At 59.9% G+C, this 20,761-nt stretch overlaps 1 protein-coding gene across 2 annotated transcripts in view; it reads left to right on the top strand.

The window, feature by feature from the left end:
• Positions 1-20,761, top strand: part of prkd2 (protein kinase D2) — a 168,851-nt gene that overhangs the window by 73,970 nt on the left and 74,120 nt on the right. For both annotated transcript variants that reach the window (XM_048522410.2, XM_048522411.2), the window contains exon 2: positions 19,101-19,239. In XM_048522410.2, coding sequence (XP_048378367.1) covers positions 19,101-19,239 — 139 coding nt within the window. The remainder of the gene's footprint in view (positions 1-19,100; positions 19,240-20,761) is intronic.

Raw genomic sequence — 20,761 nt, forward strand, 5'->3', positions numbered from 1 at the left:
GGACGGTGCTCCTTTAGGAATGAGTGCAGTCAGTTCCAGCCTCCAACTTGGCTTGTCTGGCTTTGATTTCCATTTAGTTTGGAAGGTCACGGTATCTTTGTGTTGCCTGGTGTAATGAGACTCAGTGTCATTATAAGCTCAGAAAAGAGACGTAGTGTCTGTGCCAGTCATCAAACATTCCCGCAACTCATCCTTTCACACCCCCTCCCTGCAATAACAACCAAAACATAATCCCCCTCGTCCTCACGTACCACGCCCACCAACCTCCAGATATACGCATCATCCTCCGACACTTGCACCATCTACAATCCGACCCTACCCACCAAAGACATTTTTTCCCTCCCTCCCATATCTGCTTTCCAGAGGGACCACTCTCTCCGTGACTCCCTTGTCTGCTCCACACTCCCCTCCAGCCGCAACACACCCAGCACTTACCACCCCGCAGGAAGTGCTACACCTGCCCCTACAACCTCCTCCCTCACCCCCCATCCCAGGCCCCAAAAAGACATTCCACATCAAACAGATGTTCACCTGCACATCTGCCAATGTGGTATACTGTATCCCCTGTTCCTGTTGTGGCCTCCCCTACATTGGGGAAACCAAATGGAGGCTTGGGGACCACTTTGTGGAACACCTAAGCTTGGTTTGCAAACAAACATCTGCTCCTCCCAGTCGCAAACCCTCTTTCAACTCCCCCCTCCCACTCCTTGGTCGACATGTCCATCATGGGCCTCCGGCAGTGCCACAATGATGCCACCCGAAGGTTGCAGGAACAGCAACTCATATTCCGCCTGGGTACCCTGCAGCCCAATGGTATCAATGTGGACTTCACAAACTACAAAATCTCCTCTTCCCCCACCGCATCCCAAAACCAGCCCAGCTTGTCCCCCGCCTCTCTAACCGGCCCTTCCTCTGACCTATCCACTCTTCCAAACTCAAGCCCCACTCCCATCTCCTACCTACCAGCCTCATTCCCACCTCGTTGACCTGTCCGACCTATCCCCACCCCTAACTCCTCACCTACGTTCACCTTTACTGGCTCTTTGACCTGTCTGTCTCCTCTCTGCCTATCTCCTCCTTTAATCCATCTTCTATCCGCTTCCCCCTCTCTCCCTATTTATTTTTACTTGCCCCTCCCCCTTTTCTGAAGAAGGGTCCAGGCCAAAACGTCAGCCTTCCTGCTCCTCCGATGCTGCTTGGCCTGCTGCGTTCATCCAGCTCCACACCTTGTTATCTCAGATTCTCCAGCATCGGCAGTCCCTACTATCTCTCTCATCTATTCTAAACCTATTTTCCAGCATTTGGACTGTAGCCCTGTAGATATTTTTTCTCAGCATCCTGTTCAGAGATGTTATTATGCGCCCAGGTAGGGACTTAAACCCAAGCCTCCTGGCTCAGCGGTGAGGAACACTGAGTACCCAAGAGCCTCCTCTGGAGTTGTGTGCTGTAGCATTTCAAGTGCTCATCTAAATACCTCCTTAAAAGCTTTGAGGGTTTCCTGCGTTCCCTCCTCCTTTCAGGCAGTGAGTTTCATACACCTACCTAGACTGGGCGAATATCTTTTTACCTCAAATCCCCTCTCAACCGCCTCTTATCCACTGGTTATTTGACCCTTCTCTAAGGGGGAGGGGGGTGAAATTGCTTACCCCTCCCCCAACACCCTGTCTTTGCCCACCCTGATCAGATACCCGGTCTCGGTTCGAAGGACAGCAAGCCTGGGCTATCTAGTTTCGCCTCATCAGTGATTCGCTCCATCCCACGCAACATCTTGGTGAACGTCCTGTGCACACCCTCTCTAATGCAGTCACGTCCTTACTATATTGTGGAGATCAGAGCTGTACATGGTGCGTCAGCTGTGGGCCAAACTAACATCATAAGCAGCTCCATCATAACCACTTTCCTCTTGTATTCAATTACCCTGACTCTCAGAGCCTTCCTAACCACTTGTCCTGCTATCTACAAGGATCCCTGGACATGCACACCAAGGTCCCTCTGTACTTCCTAAGGCCCTGCATTCAGATGTCTGCCCTTGTCTTGCTAGTCCTCTCTCCCTTTTCAGGATGAAATTCCATTTTCTGCTGTCCAGCCGGTCTATATTTCCTCCCCTCACCATTTTTAGTGTTCTGCACACTCACTGATCACACTGTCCTGGTGGTTCAGGTACAAAAAAACAGTGAGGAGCACAGCAGCGAGCTCGCTCTGTGGTACTGCACTGGACACAGGCTTCCAGTCACAAGAACGCCCTTGAGCCAGCACCCTCTGCTACCTGCTTCTAAGCCAATTTTGGATCTAATGTCCCAGCAGAAGTTCTTTGAAACCAGGGGATCGATTTATGCTGGAGGTGTTTGAGGGGCTAAAGCTGTCTCACTGTGATCCTCCATGAAACCGTTTTACGAACCCCGCAACTCTGAAGGGAGGCTAGGCTATTCCTAGGACCCAGGTTCAAACCCGGCCGAGGTAGATGGTGGAACTTGAATTCAGTTTTATTGTGGTTGAGAGTCTCCAATGATGACCATGAAATGGTTTGCCGATTGTTAAGTAAACCCATCTGGGCCACTAGTGTCTTTTGAGGGCAGGAAATCTGCCATCCTTACCCACTCAGGCCTACATGTGACTCCAAACCCACAGCAAAGTGGTTGACTCTGACTCAGCTGCCCTCTGGGAAATTGGGGGATGAGCAATAAACAGTGACGTGGTCAGTGACTTCTGTGTTCCATGAATAGTTTTGTTTTTAAATACCTGGAACAACAGTGTAAAGCAGGAACAAAGTTGCTCCCAAGTTTCTCCTTATGAGATCTGGTGAGGAAGGCCAGAGAGTATGCATAATTTCATTTTTATTCATTCACAAGATGAGGGCACGATTAACTAGGTCAGCACTTATTGCACACTCCAGAAGATAGCTCAGAGTCAACCACATCGCTGTGGGCCTGGAGTCACATGTAGGCCCAGACCAGATAAGGATGGCAGTTTTCTTCCCTAAAGGGGCATTAGTGGTGTTTTTCTGGCATTCATAAATGCCTATCTTTTAATTAAGTGTTGCCTCTTTGACAAAACTTGACAAAAAAGGGTAGTCTTCAAGGAATGCCTTAAAGGTGGAAAGGAAGGGTGGGACGTTTGGGGCTCTGGGGCATTGGCTTTGGGACCTTTGACCTGATCGTCGACACTGTGTACATGCAGGTTATTTCTAAAAAGTGAGCGAAGTGATTCGCTAGGGCTGAGCCTTTGTAGTTTGGTGTGGGTAAAGGGGACGTCATTGTGCACCTAATCTGCTCGGGAATCTAAACGGGGAGTACGCAGCATTAGTGCTGAGCAAAACCAGCCATATCTTGGTTAATCTCAATTTAACACCAACTTCCTATTGCTTTCTAGATCAGAATGGCTTGTGGAGTGTAGACACTTGAACAGGCACCTCCTGTTTATTCTTTGGGGGTTGGGGGTAGCGGTGGGGGCCCACTGTGATTGTCAAAGGGAGCACTTTATTGATGGAGCTGTTTGTCAAAGATTTGTTCTCATGTGAAAGGGAGTTGTCACTTCCTAGTAAGGCCCCTACCACATTGTACCTTTACTGCACCCCTGGTTCCTGTTCAAACCTGAAGCCAAAGCCGATCGCAGAATTGCTTTTGTTCCTCCTGAGCAGGTGCTGCATTGTTTAATGGGGAACTGAGGGACACGAGAAGGGCCCCTTGGTCCGTGCTGAGCGGAACGGGTGGCTGAAGGATTGCAGGGGCTTGCATTTAAGTGGCGCCCTTCCTAACCCTGGGAAGCCCCCAGACTGCTTTTGTGTTGCCTTCAAAAGTGCCACAGTGCTTCCAAGCTGGTGGAAAGCTGATTGGAGCACAGGCAAGATCCCGCAAAAGAGCCTGTCTTGACGTAGTGATGTCGGTTTCAGGGTCAATTGTTGTCAAGAGATTTCCACCCCAGCATCTGCTGCTGTTTGAAATGGGGGCCACAGAGCCGTACGGCACAGAAACGCACCCTTCGGTCCATGCCGACCCAGATATCCTAAATTAATCCAGTCCCATTTGTCAGCATTTGGCCCATATCCCTCTAAACCCTTCCGATTCATGTCCCCATCCAGGTGCCTTTTAAATGCTGTAACTGTACCCAGCCTCCACCACTTCCTCTGGCAGCTCATTCTGTACACGCACCACCCTCTGTGTGAAAACGTTGCCCCTTAGGTGTCTCCTGAATCTTTCCCTAACTTGGGACGACCTTCCAAGAGAGGCTGATGCTGAATTAGTGAACTTGGCATTGAGCAGGAATTGCAGCTTTGGGGGAAGTGTTCTGAGCTCAGAATCCCACCTTAAGAGGTTCTTATCACATCACTGTCCTACTGTGGTAAATGCTTCTTTATTTTCCCTCTCCTTCCTGCAAGGCTCTGGGGGAATCATTCCTCAATCCTGGAAAGGACAGGGTGAGTGATAATGGAACTGCAGATGCTGGAGAATCCAAGATAACAAAGTGTGAAGCTGGATGAACACAGCAGGCCCAGCAGCATCACAGGAGCACAAAAGCTGACTTTTTGGACCTAGACCCTTCATCGCAGCTTTTGTGCTCCTGAGATGCTGCTTGGCCTGCTGTGTTCATCCAGCCTCACACTTTGTTATCAAGGACAGGGTGAGGTTGGGCTGTAGGTACCATATTGGTGAAGTTGAAGTGTGAGGAGCCTGGTGTTGAGTGGGGCCCTGGATCATTGAATCCCTACCAGTATGGAAAAAGGCCATTAGGCCCATCGAGTCCACACTGACCCTCTGAAGAGCAATCCTTCCCAACCCTACACCCTAAGACTGTAACCCCATATATTACCATGGCTATTCTGTCCCCTGGACACTATAGGGTAATTTAGCACGGCCAATCCATCCCAACCTGCACATCTTTAGGACCGTGGGAGGGAACCCACGCAGAAACCGGGAGAATGTGCAAACTCCACAAGGACAGTCGCCCGAGGGTGTGATCGAGCCCGGGGTCCCTGGCGCTGTGAGGCAGCAGTGCTAACCAGTGAGTCACCGGTGCCACCCAGATTCGATGGTTTATAGAACCCTAGCTAGTGCAGATAGAGACCATTCAGCCCGTTGAGTCTCGCCAACTCTCTAAACAGCATCTCACCCTATCCCTGTAACCGCACATTTATCATAGTTAACCCACCTAGCCTAGACATCCCTGGGCACTGTGGGACAATTAGGTATGGCCAATCCCCCCACATCTTTGGTTGTAGGGAACTCTTGAGGACCTTGGCCAACGGTGCCATGGAAGAGATTTCCAAAAGAGAAGCCTCGACCCACATGTGAGGGTGCTATTGTAACACTTTTTAATTTAAAGTTTGCTCTCTATCAATAAAATAGCGATCAGCTGTTTTTACTGTATTCCCTCCGTGATGTTGGGATGTGTGAACCAGGCAGAGGAAATCTGTGCTCTCGAGGTCAGGAGTCGGTAGGGAGGCCATTCAGGGAGTGCAACGTGCAAACCTCATCCCTCATCACAGGCTGTGACTCAGAATGCTCTCAAGCCAAACCTCCTTTGTTTGGTTGAAATTTTCTCTGTGCTTCCGTCTCTAAAAATGTGAGGTGCTTTTTGCATCTCAGGAATTTGAACCTGTTAGTGTGGTCTGTCGAGTACCCTGGCTTACTTTACTCCAGGTGAACCCTACACAAAAAACACGCACAAAAAAAATTGATTCCACTTTAAATAAGATTTCTTGTTTTGTGGGGTCTTGCTGTGCTCAAGATAAACTACTTTCAAGCCATTGAGGTGAACTTTAAGATGTTTGACAGGAGAGAGTAGGTCTCTGTATGCTTTTCGTTTCTCTTCATTCCCCTTCAGCCTCTCTCTCATGCTTCCACGCTCGTATGCTCTCTTTCTCGCACCCTCCCTCTTTCTCTTTCTCACTCTCTTTCCTATACACCTCTGTCTCTCTCTCTTGCACTCTCTCTCTCTCTCTCTCTCTCGCATTCGCACTCTCATTCTCGCGCTCGCGTGCTCTCTGTCTCGCACTCGCGCTCTCTGTCTCGCACTCGCGCTCTCTGTCTCGCACTCGCGCTCTCTCTCTCGCATTCGCACTCTCATTCTCGCGCTCGCGCGCTCTCTGTCTCGCACTCGCGCTCTCTGTCTCGCACTCGCGCTCTCTGTCTCGCACTCGCGCTCTCTCTCTCTCTCTCGCACTCGAGCTCTCTCTCTCTCGCACTCGCGCTCTCTCTCTCTCTCGCACTCGAGCTCTCTCTCTCTCGCACTCGAGCTCTCTCTCTCTCGCACTCGCGCTCGCTCTCTCTCGCACATCGCGCGCTCGCTCTCTCTCGCACTCGCGCGCTCGCTCTCTCTCGCACTCGCGCGCTCGCTCTCTCTCGCACTCGCGCGCTCTCTCTCTCTCGCACTCGCGCGCTCTCTCTCTCTCGCACTCGCGCGCTCTCTCGCACTCGCGCTCTCTCTCCCTCTCGCGCTCGCGTGCTCTCTCTCGCACTCGCTGCGCTCTCTCTCTTTCACACTTGCACTCTCTCTCTCGCTTGCGCTCGTGCGCTCTCTCTCGCATTCGCGCTCTCATTCTCGCGCTCGCGTGCTCGCTCTTGCACTCGCGCTCTCCCTCTGTCTTGCGCTTGCGCGCTTGCTCTCTCGCATTCGCGTGCTCTCTCTCTCTCGCACTCGCGCTCTCTCTCCCTTTCGCACTCGCGCGCTCTCTCTCGCACTCGCGCGCTCTCTCTCGCACTCGCGCGCCTCTCTCTCGCACTCGCGCGGCTGTCTCTCGCACTCGCGCGCTGTCTCTCGCACTCGCGCGCTCTCTCTCGCACTCCGCGCGCTCTCTCTCGCACTCGCGCGCTCTCACTCGCACTCGCACTCGAGCTCTCTCTCTCTTCGCTTGCGGTCGCGCGCTCTCTCTCTCTCGCATTCGCTGTCATTTTCGCACCTCGCGCGCTCTCTCTCTCTCTCTCGCACTCGCGCTTGCACCCGTGCGCGCTCTCTCTCTCTCTCGCATTCGCTCTCTCATTCTCGCGCTCGCTGCTCACACTCTCTCTCGCACTCGCGCTCTCTCTCTCTCTCGCTTGCGCTCGCGCGCTCTCCTCACTCGCGTTTGCTCTCTCATTCTTGCGCTTGCGTGCTTTCTGTCTCGCGCTCGCGCTCTCTTTCTTTCTCGCTCGCGCTCTCTTTCTCGCTCGCGCTCTCTTTCTCGCTCGCGCTCTCTTGCTCGCGCTCGCGCTCTCTCTCTCTCACTCGCGCGCTCTCTCTCACTCGCGCGCTCTCTCTCTCACTCGCGCGCTCTCTCTCACTCGCGCGCTCTCTCTCTCGCACTCGCGCGCTCTCTCTCACTCGCGCGCTCTCTCTCTCTCCTCACTCGCGCGCTCTCTCTCACTCGCGCGCGCGCTCTCTCTCACTCGCGCGCGCGCTCTCTCTCACTCGCGCGCGCGCTCTCTCTCACTCGCGCGCGCGCTCTCTCACATCGCGCGCGCGCTCTCTCTCACTCGCGCGACGCGCTCTCTCTCACTCGCGCGCGCGCTCTCTCTCACTCGCGCGCGCGCGCTCTCTCACTCGCGCGCGCGCGCTCTCTCACTCGCGCGCGCGCGCTCTCTCACTCGCGCGCGCGCGCTCTCTCTCTCTCGCGCGCGCGCGCTCTCTCTCTCTCTCGCCCGCTCTCTCTCTCTTGCGCTCCGCGCTTCTCTCTCTCGCATTCGCTCTCTCTCGCATTCGCTCTCTCTCGCATTCGCTCTCTCTCGCATTCGCTCTCTCATTCTCACTCTCGCGGTCTCTCTCTCGCGCGCTCTCTCTCTCTCTCTCACACGCTGTCTCTCTCACCTCTCTCGCGCTCTCCCTCTCATCTCTTTCGCGTGCGCTCTCTCTCACGCGCTCGATGGCCCCCCCTCTGGCGCGCGCCCTCGCCGCCCCCCCCTGGCGCGCGCCCTCGCCGCCCCCCCCCCCCCCGCGTGCACCCCTCGCCCCCCCCCCTCTCTCGCGCGCGCCCCCCCCTCTCTCGCGCGCGGCGCGCGCCCTCGCCCCCCCTCTCTCGCGCGCGCGCGCGCCCTCGCCCCCACCTCTCTCTCGCGCGCGCGCGCCCTCGCCCCCCCTCTCTCGCGCGCGCGCGCGCCCTCGCCCCCCCTCTCTCGCGCGCGGCGCGCGCCCCTCGCCCCACCTCTCTCTCGCGCGCGCGCGCCCTCGCCCCCCCCTCTCTCGCGCGCGCACGCCCTCGCCCCCCCTCTCTCTCGCGCTGCGCGCCCTTGCCCCCCCTCTCTCGCGCGCGCTGCGCGCGCCCTCTGACCCCCCTCTCTCGCTCCCGCGCGCGCACGCGCGCCCTCGACCCCCCTCTCTCGCGCGCGCGCGCGCCCTCGCCCCCCCTCTCTCGCGCGTGCGCGCCCTCGCCCCCCCCTCTCTCGCACGCGCGCGCGCGCCCTCGCCCCCCCTCTCTCGCACGCGCGCGCGCGCCTCGCCCCCCCTCTCTCGCACGCGCGCGCGCGCCCCTCGCCCCCCCTCTCTCGCACTGCGCGCGCGCGCCCTCGCCCCCCCCTCTCTCGCACGCGCGGCGCGCGCCCTCGCCCCCCCCTCTCTCGCACGCGCGCGCGCGCCCTCGCCCCCCCTCTCTCGCGCGCAGCGCGGCCCCTCGCCCCCCCCTCTCTCGCGCGCGCGCGCGCCCTCGCCCCCCCCTCTCTCGCGCGCTGCGCGCGCGCCCTCGCCCCACCTCTCTCTCGCGCGCGCGCGCCCCTCGCCCCCCCCTCTCTCGCGCGCGCACGCCCTCGCCCCCCCTCTCTCTCGCGCGCGCGCGCCCTTGCCCCCCCTCTCTCTCGCGCGCGCGCTGGCGCGCCCTCGACCCCCCTCTCTCGCTCGCGCGCGCGGCGCGCGCGCCCTCGACCCCCCCTCTCTCGCGCGCGCGCGCCGCCCTCGCCCCCCCTCTCTCGCGCGTGCGCGCCCTCGCCCCCCCCTCTCTCGCACCGCGCGCGCGCGCCCTCGCCCCCCCTCTCTCGCACGGCGCGCGCGCGCCCTCGCCCCCCCTCTCTCGCACGCGCTGCCGCGCGCCCTCGCCCCCCCTCTCTCCTCTCCGCACGCGCGCGCGCCCTCGCCCCCCCCTCTCTCGCACGCGCGCTGCGCGCCCTCGCCCCCCCTCTCTCGCGCGCGCGCGCCCTCGCCCCCCCCCTCTCTCGCGCGCGCGCGCCCTCGCCCCCCCCTCTCTCGCGCGCGCGCGCCCTCGCCCCCCCTCTCTCGCGCGCCCTCGCCCTCCCTCTCGCGCTCTCTCTCCGCGCGCAGCGCGCTCGCTCTCGCTGTCTCTCACTCTCGTGCGCGCTCGCTCTCTCTCTCTCGCGCTCCCTTTTCGCGCGCGCCCTCGCCCCCCCTCTCTCGCGCGCGCGCGCGCCCTCGCCCCCCTCTCTCTCGCGCGCGCGCGCGCCCTCTCCCCCCCTCTCTCTCGCGCACGCGCGCGCCCTCGCCCCCCTCTCTCGCTCGCTCGCGCGCGCGAGCCCTCGCCCCCCTCTCTCGCTCGCGGCGCGCGCCCTCGCCCCCCCTCTCTCGCTCGCGCGCGCGCCCTCGCCCCCCTCTCTCGCTCGCGCGCGCGCCCTCGCCCCCCTCTCTCGCTCGCGCGCGCGCCCTCGCCCCCCTCTCTCGCTCGCGCGCGCGCCCTCGCCCCCCTCTCTCGCACGCGCGCGCGCCCTCGCCCCCCTCTCTCGCTCGCGCGCGCCGCCCCTCGCCCCCCCTCTCTCGCTCGCGCGCGCGCCCTCGCCCCCTCTCCTCGCTCGCGCGCGCGCCCTCGCCCCCCTCTCTCGCTCGCGCGCGCGCCCTCGCCCCCCTCTCTCGCTCGCGCGCGCGCCCTCGCCCCCCTCTCTCGCTCGCGCGCGCGCCCTCGCCCCCTCTCTCGCTCGCGCGCGCGCCCTCGCCCCCCTCTCTCGCTCGCGCGCGCGCGCGCCCTCGCCCCCCTCTCTCGCTCGCGCGCGCGCCCCTCGCCCCCCTCTCTCGCTCGCGCGCGCGCCCTCGCCCCCCCTCTCTCGCTCGCGCGCGCGCCCCTCGCCCCCCTCTCTCGCTCGCGCGCGCCGGCCCTCGCCCCCCTCTCTCGCTCGCGCGCGCGCCCTCGCCCTCGCCCCCCCTCTCTCGCGCGCTGCGCGCGCCCTCGCCCCCCCCTCTCTCACGCGCGCGCGCCCTCGCCCCCCCTCTCTCTCGCGCGCGCGCCCTTGCCCCCCCCTCTCTCGCGCGCGCGCCCTCGACCCCCCTCTCTCGCTCGCGCCGCGCACACGCGCGCCCTCGACCCCCCTCTCTCGCGCGCGCGCGCGCCCTCGCCCCCCCTCTCTCGCGCGTGCGCGCCCTCGCCCCCCCTCTCTCGCACGCGCGCGCGCGCGCCCTCGCCCCCCCTCTCTCGCACGCGCGCGCGCGCCCTCGCCCCCCCTCTCTCGCACGCGCGCGCGCGCCCTCGCCCCCCCTCTCTCGCACGCGCGCGCGCGCCCTCGCCCCCCCCTCTCTCGCACGCGCGCGCGCGGCGCGCCCTCGCCCCCCCCTCTCTCGCGCGCGCGCGCCCTCGCCCCCCCCTCTCTCGCGCGCCCTCGCCCTCCTCTCGCGCTCTCTCTCCGCGCGCGCGCGCTCGCTCTCGCTGTCTCTCACTCTCGTGCGCGCTCGCTCTCTCTCTCTCGCGCTCCCTTTTCGCGCGCGCCCTCGCCCCCCTCTCTCGCGCGCACGCGCGCCCTCGCCCCCCTCTCTCTCTCGCGCGCACGCGCCCTCTCCCCCCCTCTCTCTCGCGCACGCGCGCGCCCTCGCCCCCCTCTCTCGCTCGCTCGCGCGCGCGCCCTCGCCCCCCTCTCTCGCTCGCGCGCGCGCCCTCGCCCCCCTCTCTCGCTCGCGCAGCGCGCCCTCGCCCCCCTCTCTCGCTCGCCGCGCGCGCCCTCGCCCCCCTCTCTCGCTCGCGCGCGCGCCCTCGCCCCCCTCTCTCGCTCGCGCGCGCGCCCTCGCCCCCCTCTCTCGCTCGCGCGCGCGCCCTCGCCCCCCCTCTCTCGCTCGCGCGCGCGCCCTCGCCCCCCTCTCTCGCTCGCGCGCGCGCCCTCGCCCCCCTCTCTCGCTCGCGCGCGCGCCCTCAGCCCCCCCTCTCTCGCTCGCAGCGCGCGCCCTCGCCCCCCTCTCTCGCTCGCCGCGCGCGCCCTCGCCCCCCTCTCTCGCTCGCGCGCGCGCGCCCTCGCCCCCCTCTCTCGCTCGCGCGCGCGCCCTCGCCCCCCCCCCTCTCTCGCGCGCGCGCGCCCTCCGCCCCCCCCCTCTCTCGCGCGACGCGCGCCCTCGCCCCCCCCCTCTCTCGCGCGCGCGCAGCCCTCCGCTCCCCTCCCTCTCGCCGCGCGCGCGCCCTCGCCCCCCCCTCTCTCGCGCGTGCGCGCCCTCGCCCCCCCCTCTCTCGCGCGCGCGCGCCCTCGCCCCCCCCTCTCTCGCGCGCGCGCGCCCTCGCCCCCCCCTCTCTCGCGCGCGCGCGCCCTCGCCCCCCCCTCTCTCGCGCGCGCGCGCCCTCGCCCCCCCCCTCTCTCGCGCGCGCGCGCGCCCCCTCGCCCCCCCCCTCTCTCGCGCGCGCGCGCCCTCGCCCCCCCCCTCTCTCGCGCGCGCGCGCCCTCGCCCCCCCTCTCTCGCGCGCGCGCGCGCCCTCGCCCCCTCTCTCGCGCGCCCCCTCGCCCCCCCCCCCTCTCGCGGCGCGCCCCCTCGCCCCCCCCCCTCTCGCGGCGCGCCCTCGCCCCCCCCCTCTCGCGGCGCCCCCTCGCCCCCCCTCTCGCGCGCCCCCTCGCCCTCCCCTCTCGCGGCGCGCCCTCACCCCCCCCCTCTCGCAAGCGCGCCCTCGCCCCCCCCTCTCTCGCGGCGCCCCCTCGCCCCCCCCCTCTCGCGCGCCCCCTCGCCCCCCCCCTCTCGCGGCGCGCCCTCGCCCCCCCCCCTAGCGGCGCGCCCTCGCCCCCCCCTCTCTCTCTCGCGCGCGCGCTCTCCGTCTCTCTCTCGCGCTCTCTCTCCGCGCGCGCGCGCTCGCTCGCTCTCGCTCTTCTCACTCTCGTGCGCGCTCGCTCTCTCTCTCTCTCGCGTTCTCGCTCTCTCTCTCTCTCTCGCGCTCCCTTCTCGCGCGCGCCCTCGCGCTGTCTCTCTCTCGCACGCCCTCGCGTTCTCTCCCTCTCTCGCGCTCTCTCCCTCTCTCGCGCTCTCTCCCTCTCTCGCGCCTCTCTCCCTCTCTCGCGTGCGCCCTCGCGCTCTCTCTCGCGCTCTCTCTCTCTCTCTCTCGCGCTCTCTCTCTCTCTCTCTCTCTCTCGCGCTCCCGCTGTCTCTCTCTCTCTCGCGCTCCCGCTGTCTCTCTCTCTCTCGCACTTCCGCTGTCTCTCTCTCTCGCGCTCCTGCTGTCTCTCTCTCTCGCGCGCTCCCGCTCTCTGTCTCTCTCTCTCTCACACTCGGCGCTCTCCCTCGCGCACCTTCGCTCTCTTTCTCTCGCGCTCCCTCGCGCCCTCGTGCGCTCTCACACTCTCTCTGTCGCACTCTCTCTGTCGCGCGCTCCCGCTCTCTCTCTCCCTCTCTCTCGCTTGCTCGTGTGCTCTCTCTCTCGCTCTCGCTGTCTCACGCTCGGCGCTCCCCCTCGCGCACTCTCGCTCTCTCACACTCTCTCTCTCTGTCGCGCGCCGTCGCTCGCAGTCTCTCTCTCGCACGCGTTCTCTCTCGCTCTCGCTCTCTCTGTCACTCGCTCGCGCGCTCTCTCTCTCTCTCTCTCGCACTCTGCTGCGCGCTGTCGCTCGTGCGCAGTCTCTCTCTTGCTCTCGCTCGCTCTCGCTCTCTCTGTCACTCGCTCGCGAGCTCGCTCTCGCACTCTCTCTCTGTTGCGCGCTGTCGCTCGCGCGCGTTCTCTCTCTCTCGCTGTCTCTCTCGCTCTCGCTCTCTGTCGCTCACATCGCGTGCTCTCTCTCTCTCTCGCGTGCTCGCTCTCGCTCTCGCTTTTGCGCGCTCGGCGCTCTCCCTCGCGCGCTCCCGCTCTCTTTCGCTTGCGTGCTCTGTCTCTCTCTCTCTCGCTCTCTCTCTCGCTCTCTTGCTCGCTCTCTCTCTCTCGCACTCGCGTGCTCTCTCTCTCGCACTCGCGCGCTCCCTCTCTCTTGCACTCGCGCGCTCCCTCTCTCTTGCACTCGCGCGCTCCCTCTCTCTTGCACTCGCGCGCTCTCTCTCGCTTGCGCTCGCGCGCTCTCTCTCTCGCATTCGCGCTCTCATTCTCGCGTGCGCGCGCTCCCTCTCGCGCTCGCGCGCGCCCTCTCGCACTCGCGCGCTCCCTCTCGCACGCTCCCTCTCGCACTCGCGCGCTCCCTCTCGCACTCGCGCTCTCTCTCACACTCGCGCTCTCTCTCTCTCGCACTCGCGCTCTCTCTCTCGCTTGCGCTTGCGTGCTCTCTCTCTCGCATTCGCTCTCTCATTCTCGCGCTGGTGTGCTCTCTCTCTCTCTCGCACTCACGCTGTCTCTCTCTCTCGCACTCACGCTGTCTCTCTCTCTCGCACTCACGCTGTCTCTCTCTCGCACTCGCGCTCTCTCTCCCTCGCACTCGCGCTCTCTCTCCCTCGCACTCGCGCTCTCTCTCCCTCGCACTCGCGCTCTCTCTCCCTCGCACTCGCGCTCTCTCTCCCTCGCACTCGCGCTCTCTCTCCCTCGCACTCGCGCTCTCTCTCCCTTTCGCACTCACGCGCTCTCTCTCTCTTTCACACTTGCACTCTTTCTCTCGCTTGCGCTCATGCGCTCTCTCTCTCTCGCGCTCGCGCTCTCATTCTCGCGCTCGCGCGCTCCCTCTCGCGCTCTTGCACTCGCACTCGCGCTCTCGCGCTCTCCCTCTGTCTTGCGCTTGCGCGCTCTCTCTCTCGCATTCGCGTGCTCTCTCTCTCTCGCACTCACGCTCTCTCTCTCACTCTCGCGCGCGCTCTCTCTCTCTCTCGCGCGCTCTCTCGCTTGCTCTCTCTCTCGCGCTCTCTCTCTCTCTCTCGCGCTCTCTCTCTCTCTCTCGCGCTCTCTATCTCCCGCTCTCGCTCTCTCTCTCGCGTTCTTGCTCTCTCTCTCTCTCACGCGCGCTCTCGCTCTCTCTCTCTCTCGCTTGAGCTCTGTCTCTCTAGCGCTCTCTCTGTCGCACCCTCGCGCGTACGCGCTCTTGCTTGCTCTCTCTCTCCCTCTCTCGCGCTCTCGCTCTCCCTCTCTCGCGCTCCCTCGCGCCCTCGCGTGTTCTCGCACTTTCTCTCTGTTGCGCGCCATCGCTCGCGCGCGTGTTCTCGCTCTCTCTCTCACACACTCTCTCCCTCGTGCACTCTCTCTCCCCCCTCGAGCACTCTCTCTCTTGCGCGCTCTCTCGCGCTCTATTGCTCTCGTGTGCTCGCCCTCTCTCGCGCGCGCCCTCGCCCCCCTCTCTCGCGCGCGCCCTCGCCCCCTCTCTCGCGCGCGCCCTCGCCCCCTCTCTCGCGCGCGCCCTCGCCCCCTCTCTCGCGCGCGCCCTCGCCCCCTCTCTCGCGCGCGCCCTCGCCCCCTCTCTCGCGCGCGCCCTCGCCCCCTCTCTCGCGCGCGCCCTCGCCCCCTCTCTCGCGCGCGCCCTCGCCCCCTCTCTCGCGCGCGCCCTCGCCCCCTCTCTCGCGCGCGCCCTCGCCCCCTCTCTCGCGCGCGCCCTCGCCCCCTCTCTCGCGCGCGCCCTCGCCCCCTCTCTCGCGCGCGCCCTCGCCCCCTCTCTCGCGCGCGCCCTCGCCCCCTCTCTCGCGCGCGCCCTCGCCCCCTCTCTCGCGCGCGCCCTCGCCCCCTCTCTCGCGCGCGCCCTCGCCCCCTCTCTCGCGCGCGCCCTCGCCCCCTCTCTCGCGCGCGCCCTCGCCCTCTCTCTCTGTCGCGCGCTCTCGCTTGCTCTCTCTCTCGCGCGCTCTCTCTCTCTCGCGCGCTCTCTCTCGCTCGCGCGCTCTCTCTCTCTCTCTCTCTCGAGCTCTGTCTCGCGCTCTCTCTGTCGCGCCCTCGCGTGCGCGCACTCTCGCTTGCTCTCTCTCTCTCTCGCTCTGTCTGACGTGCGCTCTCGCTGTCTTGCGCGCGCACTCGCTCTCTCGCGTGCGCACTCGCTCTCTCTGTCGCACACTCGCGCTGTCTCGCTCTGTCTCGCACGCGCGCTCTCTGGCTCTCTCTCTCTCGCTCTCTCTCTCTCTCTCTCTCTCGCTCTCTCTCTCTCACTCTCTGTCTCTCTCTCGCTGTCTCTCTGTCTCGCGCGCGCACTCTCTCTTGCTCCCTCTATCTCTCCCTCTTTCTCACTCTGTCGCTCTCTCTGTTGCAGTCTCTCTGTCGCACTCTCGCACTCTCTCTCCCTCTGTCGCGCTCCCCCTCTCTCGCGCGTGCTCTGTCCCTCTCTCTCGCACCTCTTCAAAGCTATGTTGCTGATTTTATTGGGTTGCCCCCTTGTGAAAGGATTATGTATGCACTATCAGTGTCCCTCACTCTCAGTCTGAAGAGACGCATTCGAGTCTAACCCACCCAGGGCTGTGCTCAAAACATGTTTGAGCTGGTTAATTTCAAAATTTAAAGTGAAATTACAGTCTTGTAAAAGTAGATTTCTGTTCTTTTTAAAAAAACGTGCAAACTGTTCTGGTGCCCTCCATCCTCTTCACCTGCACAATAAAGCCATCTGGATCACTCATTATTTTTAGAAAGGGAAATCTGTCAACCTTACCTGGTCTGGGCTACTTGTGACCCCAGACCCACAATAATGTGTTTGGCTCTTAACTGCCCTCTGGGCCGAACCCAGAGACGCTCACGTACCGTGAATGAATTTGGTGAAAAAATGACTCAACTTTTCCTTCTAAAGCAACTTCTTATCCCAGGAACTTTATATTTGCCTTAGAAACAATTCAAACAGTGTCAGTGATGGTCTACGTAATGACGCTCACAACCTGTGGACTGATAAATAATTTTAAAAAGTAGTCCATTCCAGATATTTCCCAAGAACAGCAGAGAGAGGAGCAGGATGAGGCCATTCAGCCCATTTAGCCTGCTTTCCATCCCCTTCCCCGATGGTCTGTTTGTGGCCTGGATTCTACACTTACTGCTTGCTTTCCAAAACAAAATCTCTGAGTGGGTTTGTTTTCCACTGGAGTTTGGAAAAGTGAGGGATTGAGATAATTGAGGTACGAAAGCCCGAAGTAGTCCTGATGAGGTGTGTGTGGAAAGGATGTTTCCTCCCCAGTAGATCAGTTCAGAATTAGGGGCACCGATTTCACGTGAGGGGTGCGGTGCAAACTTTCAGGACAGAGATGAGATTTTTTTTTCTTTTAAGAGGACTAGAAAACTGCCTCAGAAGCCACCAGTGGTAGGACCGTTGAATATTTGTATGGTGGTAACAGATTTACAGTCATAAAGATATACAGCACAGAAACAGACCCTTCAGTCCAACTCATCCATGCTGACCAGATTTCCTAAATTAATCCAGCCCCACTTGCCAGCATTCGGCCCATATCCCTCTAAACCCTTCCTATTCATGTACCCATCCAGATGCCTTTTAAATGCTGTAACTGTACCAGCCTCCACCACTTCCTCTGGCAGCTCATTCCATACATACACCATCCTCTGTGTGAAACAAGTTGCCCCACAGGTCCCTTTTAAAACTTTCCCCTTTCACCTCCAACCTATGCCCCTCTAGTTTTGGACTCCTCTACCCTGGGGAAAAGACCCTATCTGTATTATTTTGTAAATGTCCATATGGTCACCCCTCAGTCTTTTTTGAGGGTCATAAGGTGAATGACAAGGCGGCTTTCCTCAGGGTGGGGAATTCGAAACTAGGCGGCATATTTTGAAGATGAGAGGAGAAAGTTTTGGAAAGCACACGAGCAACATTTTTTTTGCATATACAGAGAGTGGTTCGTGTGTGGGATGAACTTCCAGAGGAAGTGGTGGATGTGGGTACAGTTACAATGTTTAAAAGTCGTTCAGATAAGTACATGAATAAGAAAGGTTTGGCGAGATATGGACCGAATGCAGGCATGTGGGACTAGTTTAGTTTTGGAAATCTGGCCTGTGTGGACCGATTGGACTGAGGAGTCTGTTTCCATGCTGTATGATTCAATGACTCACGGTGGCTTAGTGGTTAGCACTGCAGCCTCACAGCGCCAGGGACTCGGGTTCGATTCCATCCTCGGGCGACTGTCTTTGTGGAGTTTGCACATTCTCCCTGTGTCTGCGTCTCCCACAGTCCAAAGATGTGCAGGTTGGGTGGATTAGCCATGGTAAATGCAGGGTTACGGGGATAGGTAGTGCAGTGGGTGGGATGCTCTTCAGAGAGTCTGTGTGGACTTGATGGGCCGAATGGCCTGTTTCCACACTGCAGGGATTCTATAGCCATTCATTCAGAAGCAGTGCTTTGGATACATAAGCTCAGTAGGCAGAAAGGAGATGTACCCTGTAAATATTGAACAACAGTTTACTGGTCTCAACTCAACTAGACCGATGGGAGAAACAGAGGGGCGCTAATCTCTGTAACTAATGGTGACAGTCTCTTCAGAAATGGTTTGCTACTCCCACACCAAATGAAGGTGGTGTAGCTTTTGCCATCTAGAAGGACAAGGGCAGCAGATACATGGCAACACCACCCCTTTGGAAAGTCCCCTGCAAGCCCCTCGCCGTCCTGCCTTGGAAATATATCATTGTTCCTTCGGTATTGCCGAGTCAAAATCCTGGAACAAACTCCCTCCCTCGTGGCCATCGTGTGTGTCCCTGCAACACATGGACTGGTTCAAGAGGGCAGCTTCTGGAGAGCAGTTGGGGATGGGCAATAAGCACTGGTCTGGCCATTCCCTGAAACAATTGTTGATAAGTCTCCCATGGCTGGTATTTTCTCCTGTTGTTTTTGGATGGCTCGATGGGCCTGAAGAAAGGTTTGGGCTAAAGCCAGCATCATAGACTCTCAACAAGCTTCCTGCTGCCCAAAAACCATGGTGAAAGAATCAGCTAGAATCAGAACAGCTCACCTCAAAGTTCTCTTCCATCTGAAGTGATTTTATTTTTGGGGGACTCGCTGCCAATTGTTTATTCAGTTGCCCATTAGTAAGGGACAGATATTCAAGGTAATGCCTCACTTTTGTTAGAAACTGACAATCGTTTTATGGCTGTTTCAACCTTGGAGACGCTAGTCAGCCACATTGCTGTGGGCCTGAAGTCTCACGTAGGCCCGACCAAGTAAGGACGGCCGTTTCCTTTCCTAAAGGTTAGATCACATGGAATACAGGGAGAACTAGCCATTTGGATACAGAACTGACTCAAAGATCAAAGGCAGACGGTGACATTTGCTTCTCAGACTGGAGGCCTGTGACCAGCGGTGTGCCACAGGGATTGGTGCTGGGTCCTCTGCTTTTTGTCATTTATATAAATGAGTTGGATATGACCGTAGGAGGTATAGTTAGTAAGTTTGCTGATGACACCAAAAGTGGAGATGTAGTGGACAGTGAAGAAGGTTACCCCAGAGTACAACAGGGCCTTGAGCAGATGGGCCAATGGGCCGAGGAGTGGCAGAGGGAGTTTAATTTAGATAAAGGTGACGTGTTGCATTTTGGAAAGGCAAATCAGGGCAGGACTTACACACTTAATGGGAAGGGCCTGGGGAGTGTTGCTGAACAAAGAGACCTTGGAGTGCAGGTTCATAGCTCCTTGAAAATGCAGTCACAGGTAGACAGGGCAGTGAGGAAGGCGTTTGCTACGCTTGCCTTTATTGGTCAGTACATTGAGTGTAGGAGTTGGGAGGGTCATGCTTCAGTTGTAAAGGACATTGGTTAGGCCACTTTTGGAATACTGCGTTCAATTCTAGGCTCTGTGCTGTAGGAAGGATGTTGTAAATCTTCTGAACCCTTTCAAGTTTCACAAGGATGTTGCTAGGGCTGGAGGGTTTGAGCTACAGGGAGAGGCTGAATAGCCTGGGGCTATTTTCCCTGGAGCGTCGGAGGCTGAGGGGTGAGGTATAGATTTTTATAAAATTATGAGGGGAATACATAGGATGAATAGCCAAGGTCTTTTCCCCAGAACATTAGCTGGGTCACCAGGTTAGTAATCTGGCAACAGTACTACTACACCACAGCAATACGACAATGAGAGTGCAGAGGGGGCCGATGCTCTGTAAAGCCTCCCCTGAGTTACTGCCAGTCTGATCTGTTGTGTCTTGGTTTCTGTCCAGTTCCCAGAATGTGGCTTCTACGGAATGTACGACAAAATCCTCCTCTTCAGACACAACCCAACTTCCGACAATATCCTGCAGTTGGTGAAATCGGAGCTCGATATCCAGGAAGGAGACCTGATTGAAGTCGTGTTGTCAGGTGAGAGCCAATGGTTCTGTGTGTGTGTGTGTGTGTGTGTCCCTCCCTCCTTGTCCCTCTCTCCCCCCACCCACTTCCTTCCCTCTCCTCTTGTCCCTGCCCTCAGCTTCCCCCCTTTTTGTTTGCCCTCTCCCTCCATCAACCACCCCACCCCCATTCCCATCACCTGCCGGCTGCTGTTCTCATTTAATATTACCGAGTGTTTGAGCTAATTAAGCTGTTCCATCCAGAATGTTATCGCTGCAATAATTTGCTGCAGTGTGTACCCAGGCCTAATCCGGATGCCTGGCAATTGCAGAGTTACTGGCTAATACTCCAATTAATTAAGTCATGTCACCTCTCCTCAGCAATGGATTATCATTATTTACTGGTGCCATTTATAGTATTCAAATAAAAGCAGTTCCACTCAGCGTCTCAGTCAATACGCTTCCCTCGAGCGATGTCACGCTAGTAGTTGATCTCACTACAGTTTGTGGCATCTTGCTGTGGATGAACTGTCTGTAGCATTTCCTTGTTTATCTGTATTGTTTATTGGGACGTCAAGATTTTGCAAGAGGCTGCTGCAAAAGTTGGCTGTGTTCGCTTTGCATGAATCTTGTCTTCATGTTACACGAGTTCATTCGATAAGATTGCCTGATTTCAGCTTTAACTCCACTTTGCTGCCTAAATCCCCACCCCTCGACAACCCTTGCCACACTCCCTTCTCTGTTTTTTTAAAGAAAGCAAATTGACCTGCCTTGAAGATCTTCATTTCCCCAGAAGCCACAGCACTCGAAGGGTAAGAGTTTCACATAGTTGCGATTCTATCTAAGAAGGATCGCACTTCTGCTTAGAGATAGTAGGAACTGCCGATTTCAGAAATCGGAAATCAGAAATCAGATTTCTGAAGAAGGATCCAGACCCGACACATCAGCTTTCCTGCTCCTAAGATGCTGCTTGGCCTGCTGCGTTCGTCCAGCTCCACACCTTGTTATCTCAATTCTGCTTAACTCTGTCAGAAATGGATGGTCCCTTGAATCCCTATCCACTACTCCCAGATTTCCTTAAAAGGGGAAACGCTCTCAGCATTGTTTTTGAGAAAAAGCAAACAAATCCACATTAAGCAGAGGTTCACCTGCACATCTGCCAATGTGGTATACTGTATTCATTGTACCCAGTGTGGCCTCCTCTACATTGGGGAAACCAAGCGGAAGCTTGGGGACTGCTTTGCAGAACACCTCCGCTCGGTTCGCAATAAACAACTGCACCTCCCAGTCGCGAACCATTTGCACTCCCCCTCCCATTCTTTAGATGACATGTCCATCATGGGCCTCCTGCAGTGCCACAATGATGCCACCCGAAGGTTGCAGGAACAGCAACTCATATTCCGCTTGGGAACCCTGCAGCCCAATGGTATCAATGTGGACTTCACCAGCTTCAAAATCTCCCCTTCTCCCCCCGCATCCCAAAACCAGCCCAGTTCGTCCCCTCCCCCCACTGCACCACACAACCAGCCCAGCTCTTCCCCTCCCCCCACACACTG

Source organism: Stegostoma tigrinum, chromosome 39 (genome assembly GCF_030684315.1).
Source record: "Stegostoma tigrinum isolate sSteTig4 chromosome 39, sSteTig4.hap1, whole genome shotgun sequence".
Classification (NCBI taxonomy): Eukaryota; Metazoa; Chordata; class Chondrichthyes; order Orectolobiformes; family Stegostomatidae; genus Stegostoma; species Stegostoma tigrinum.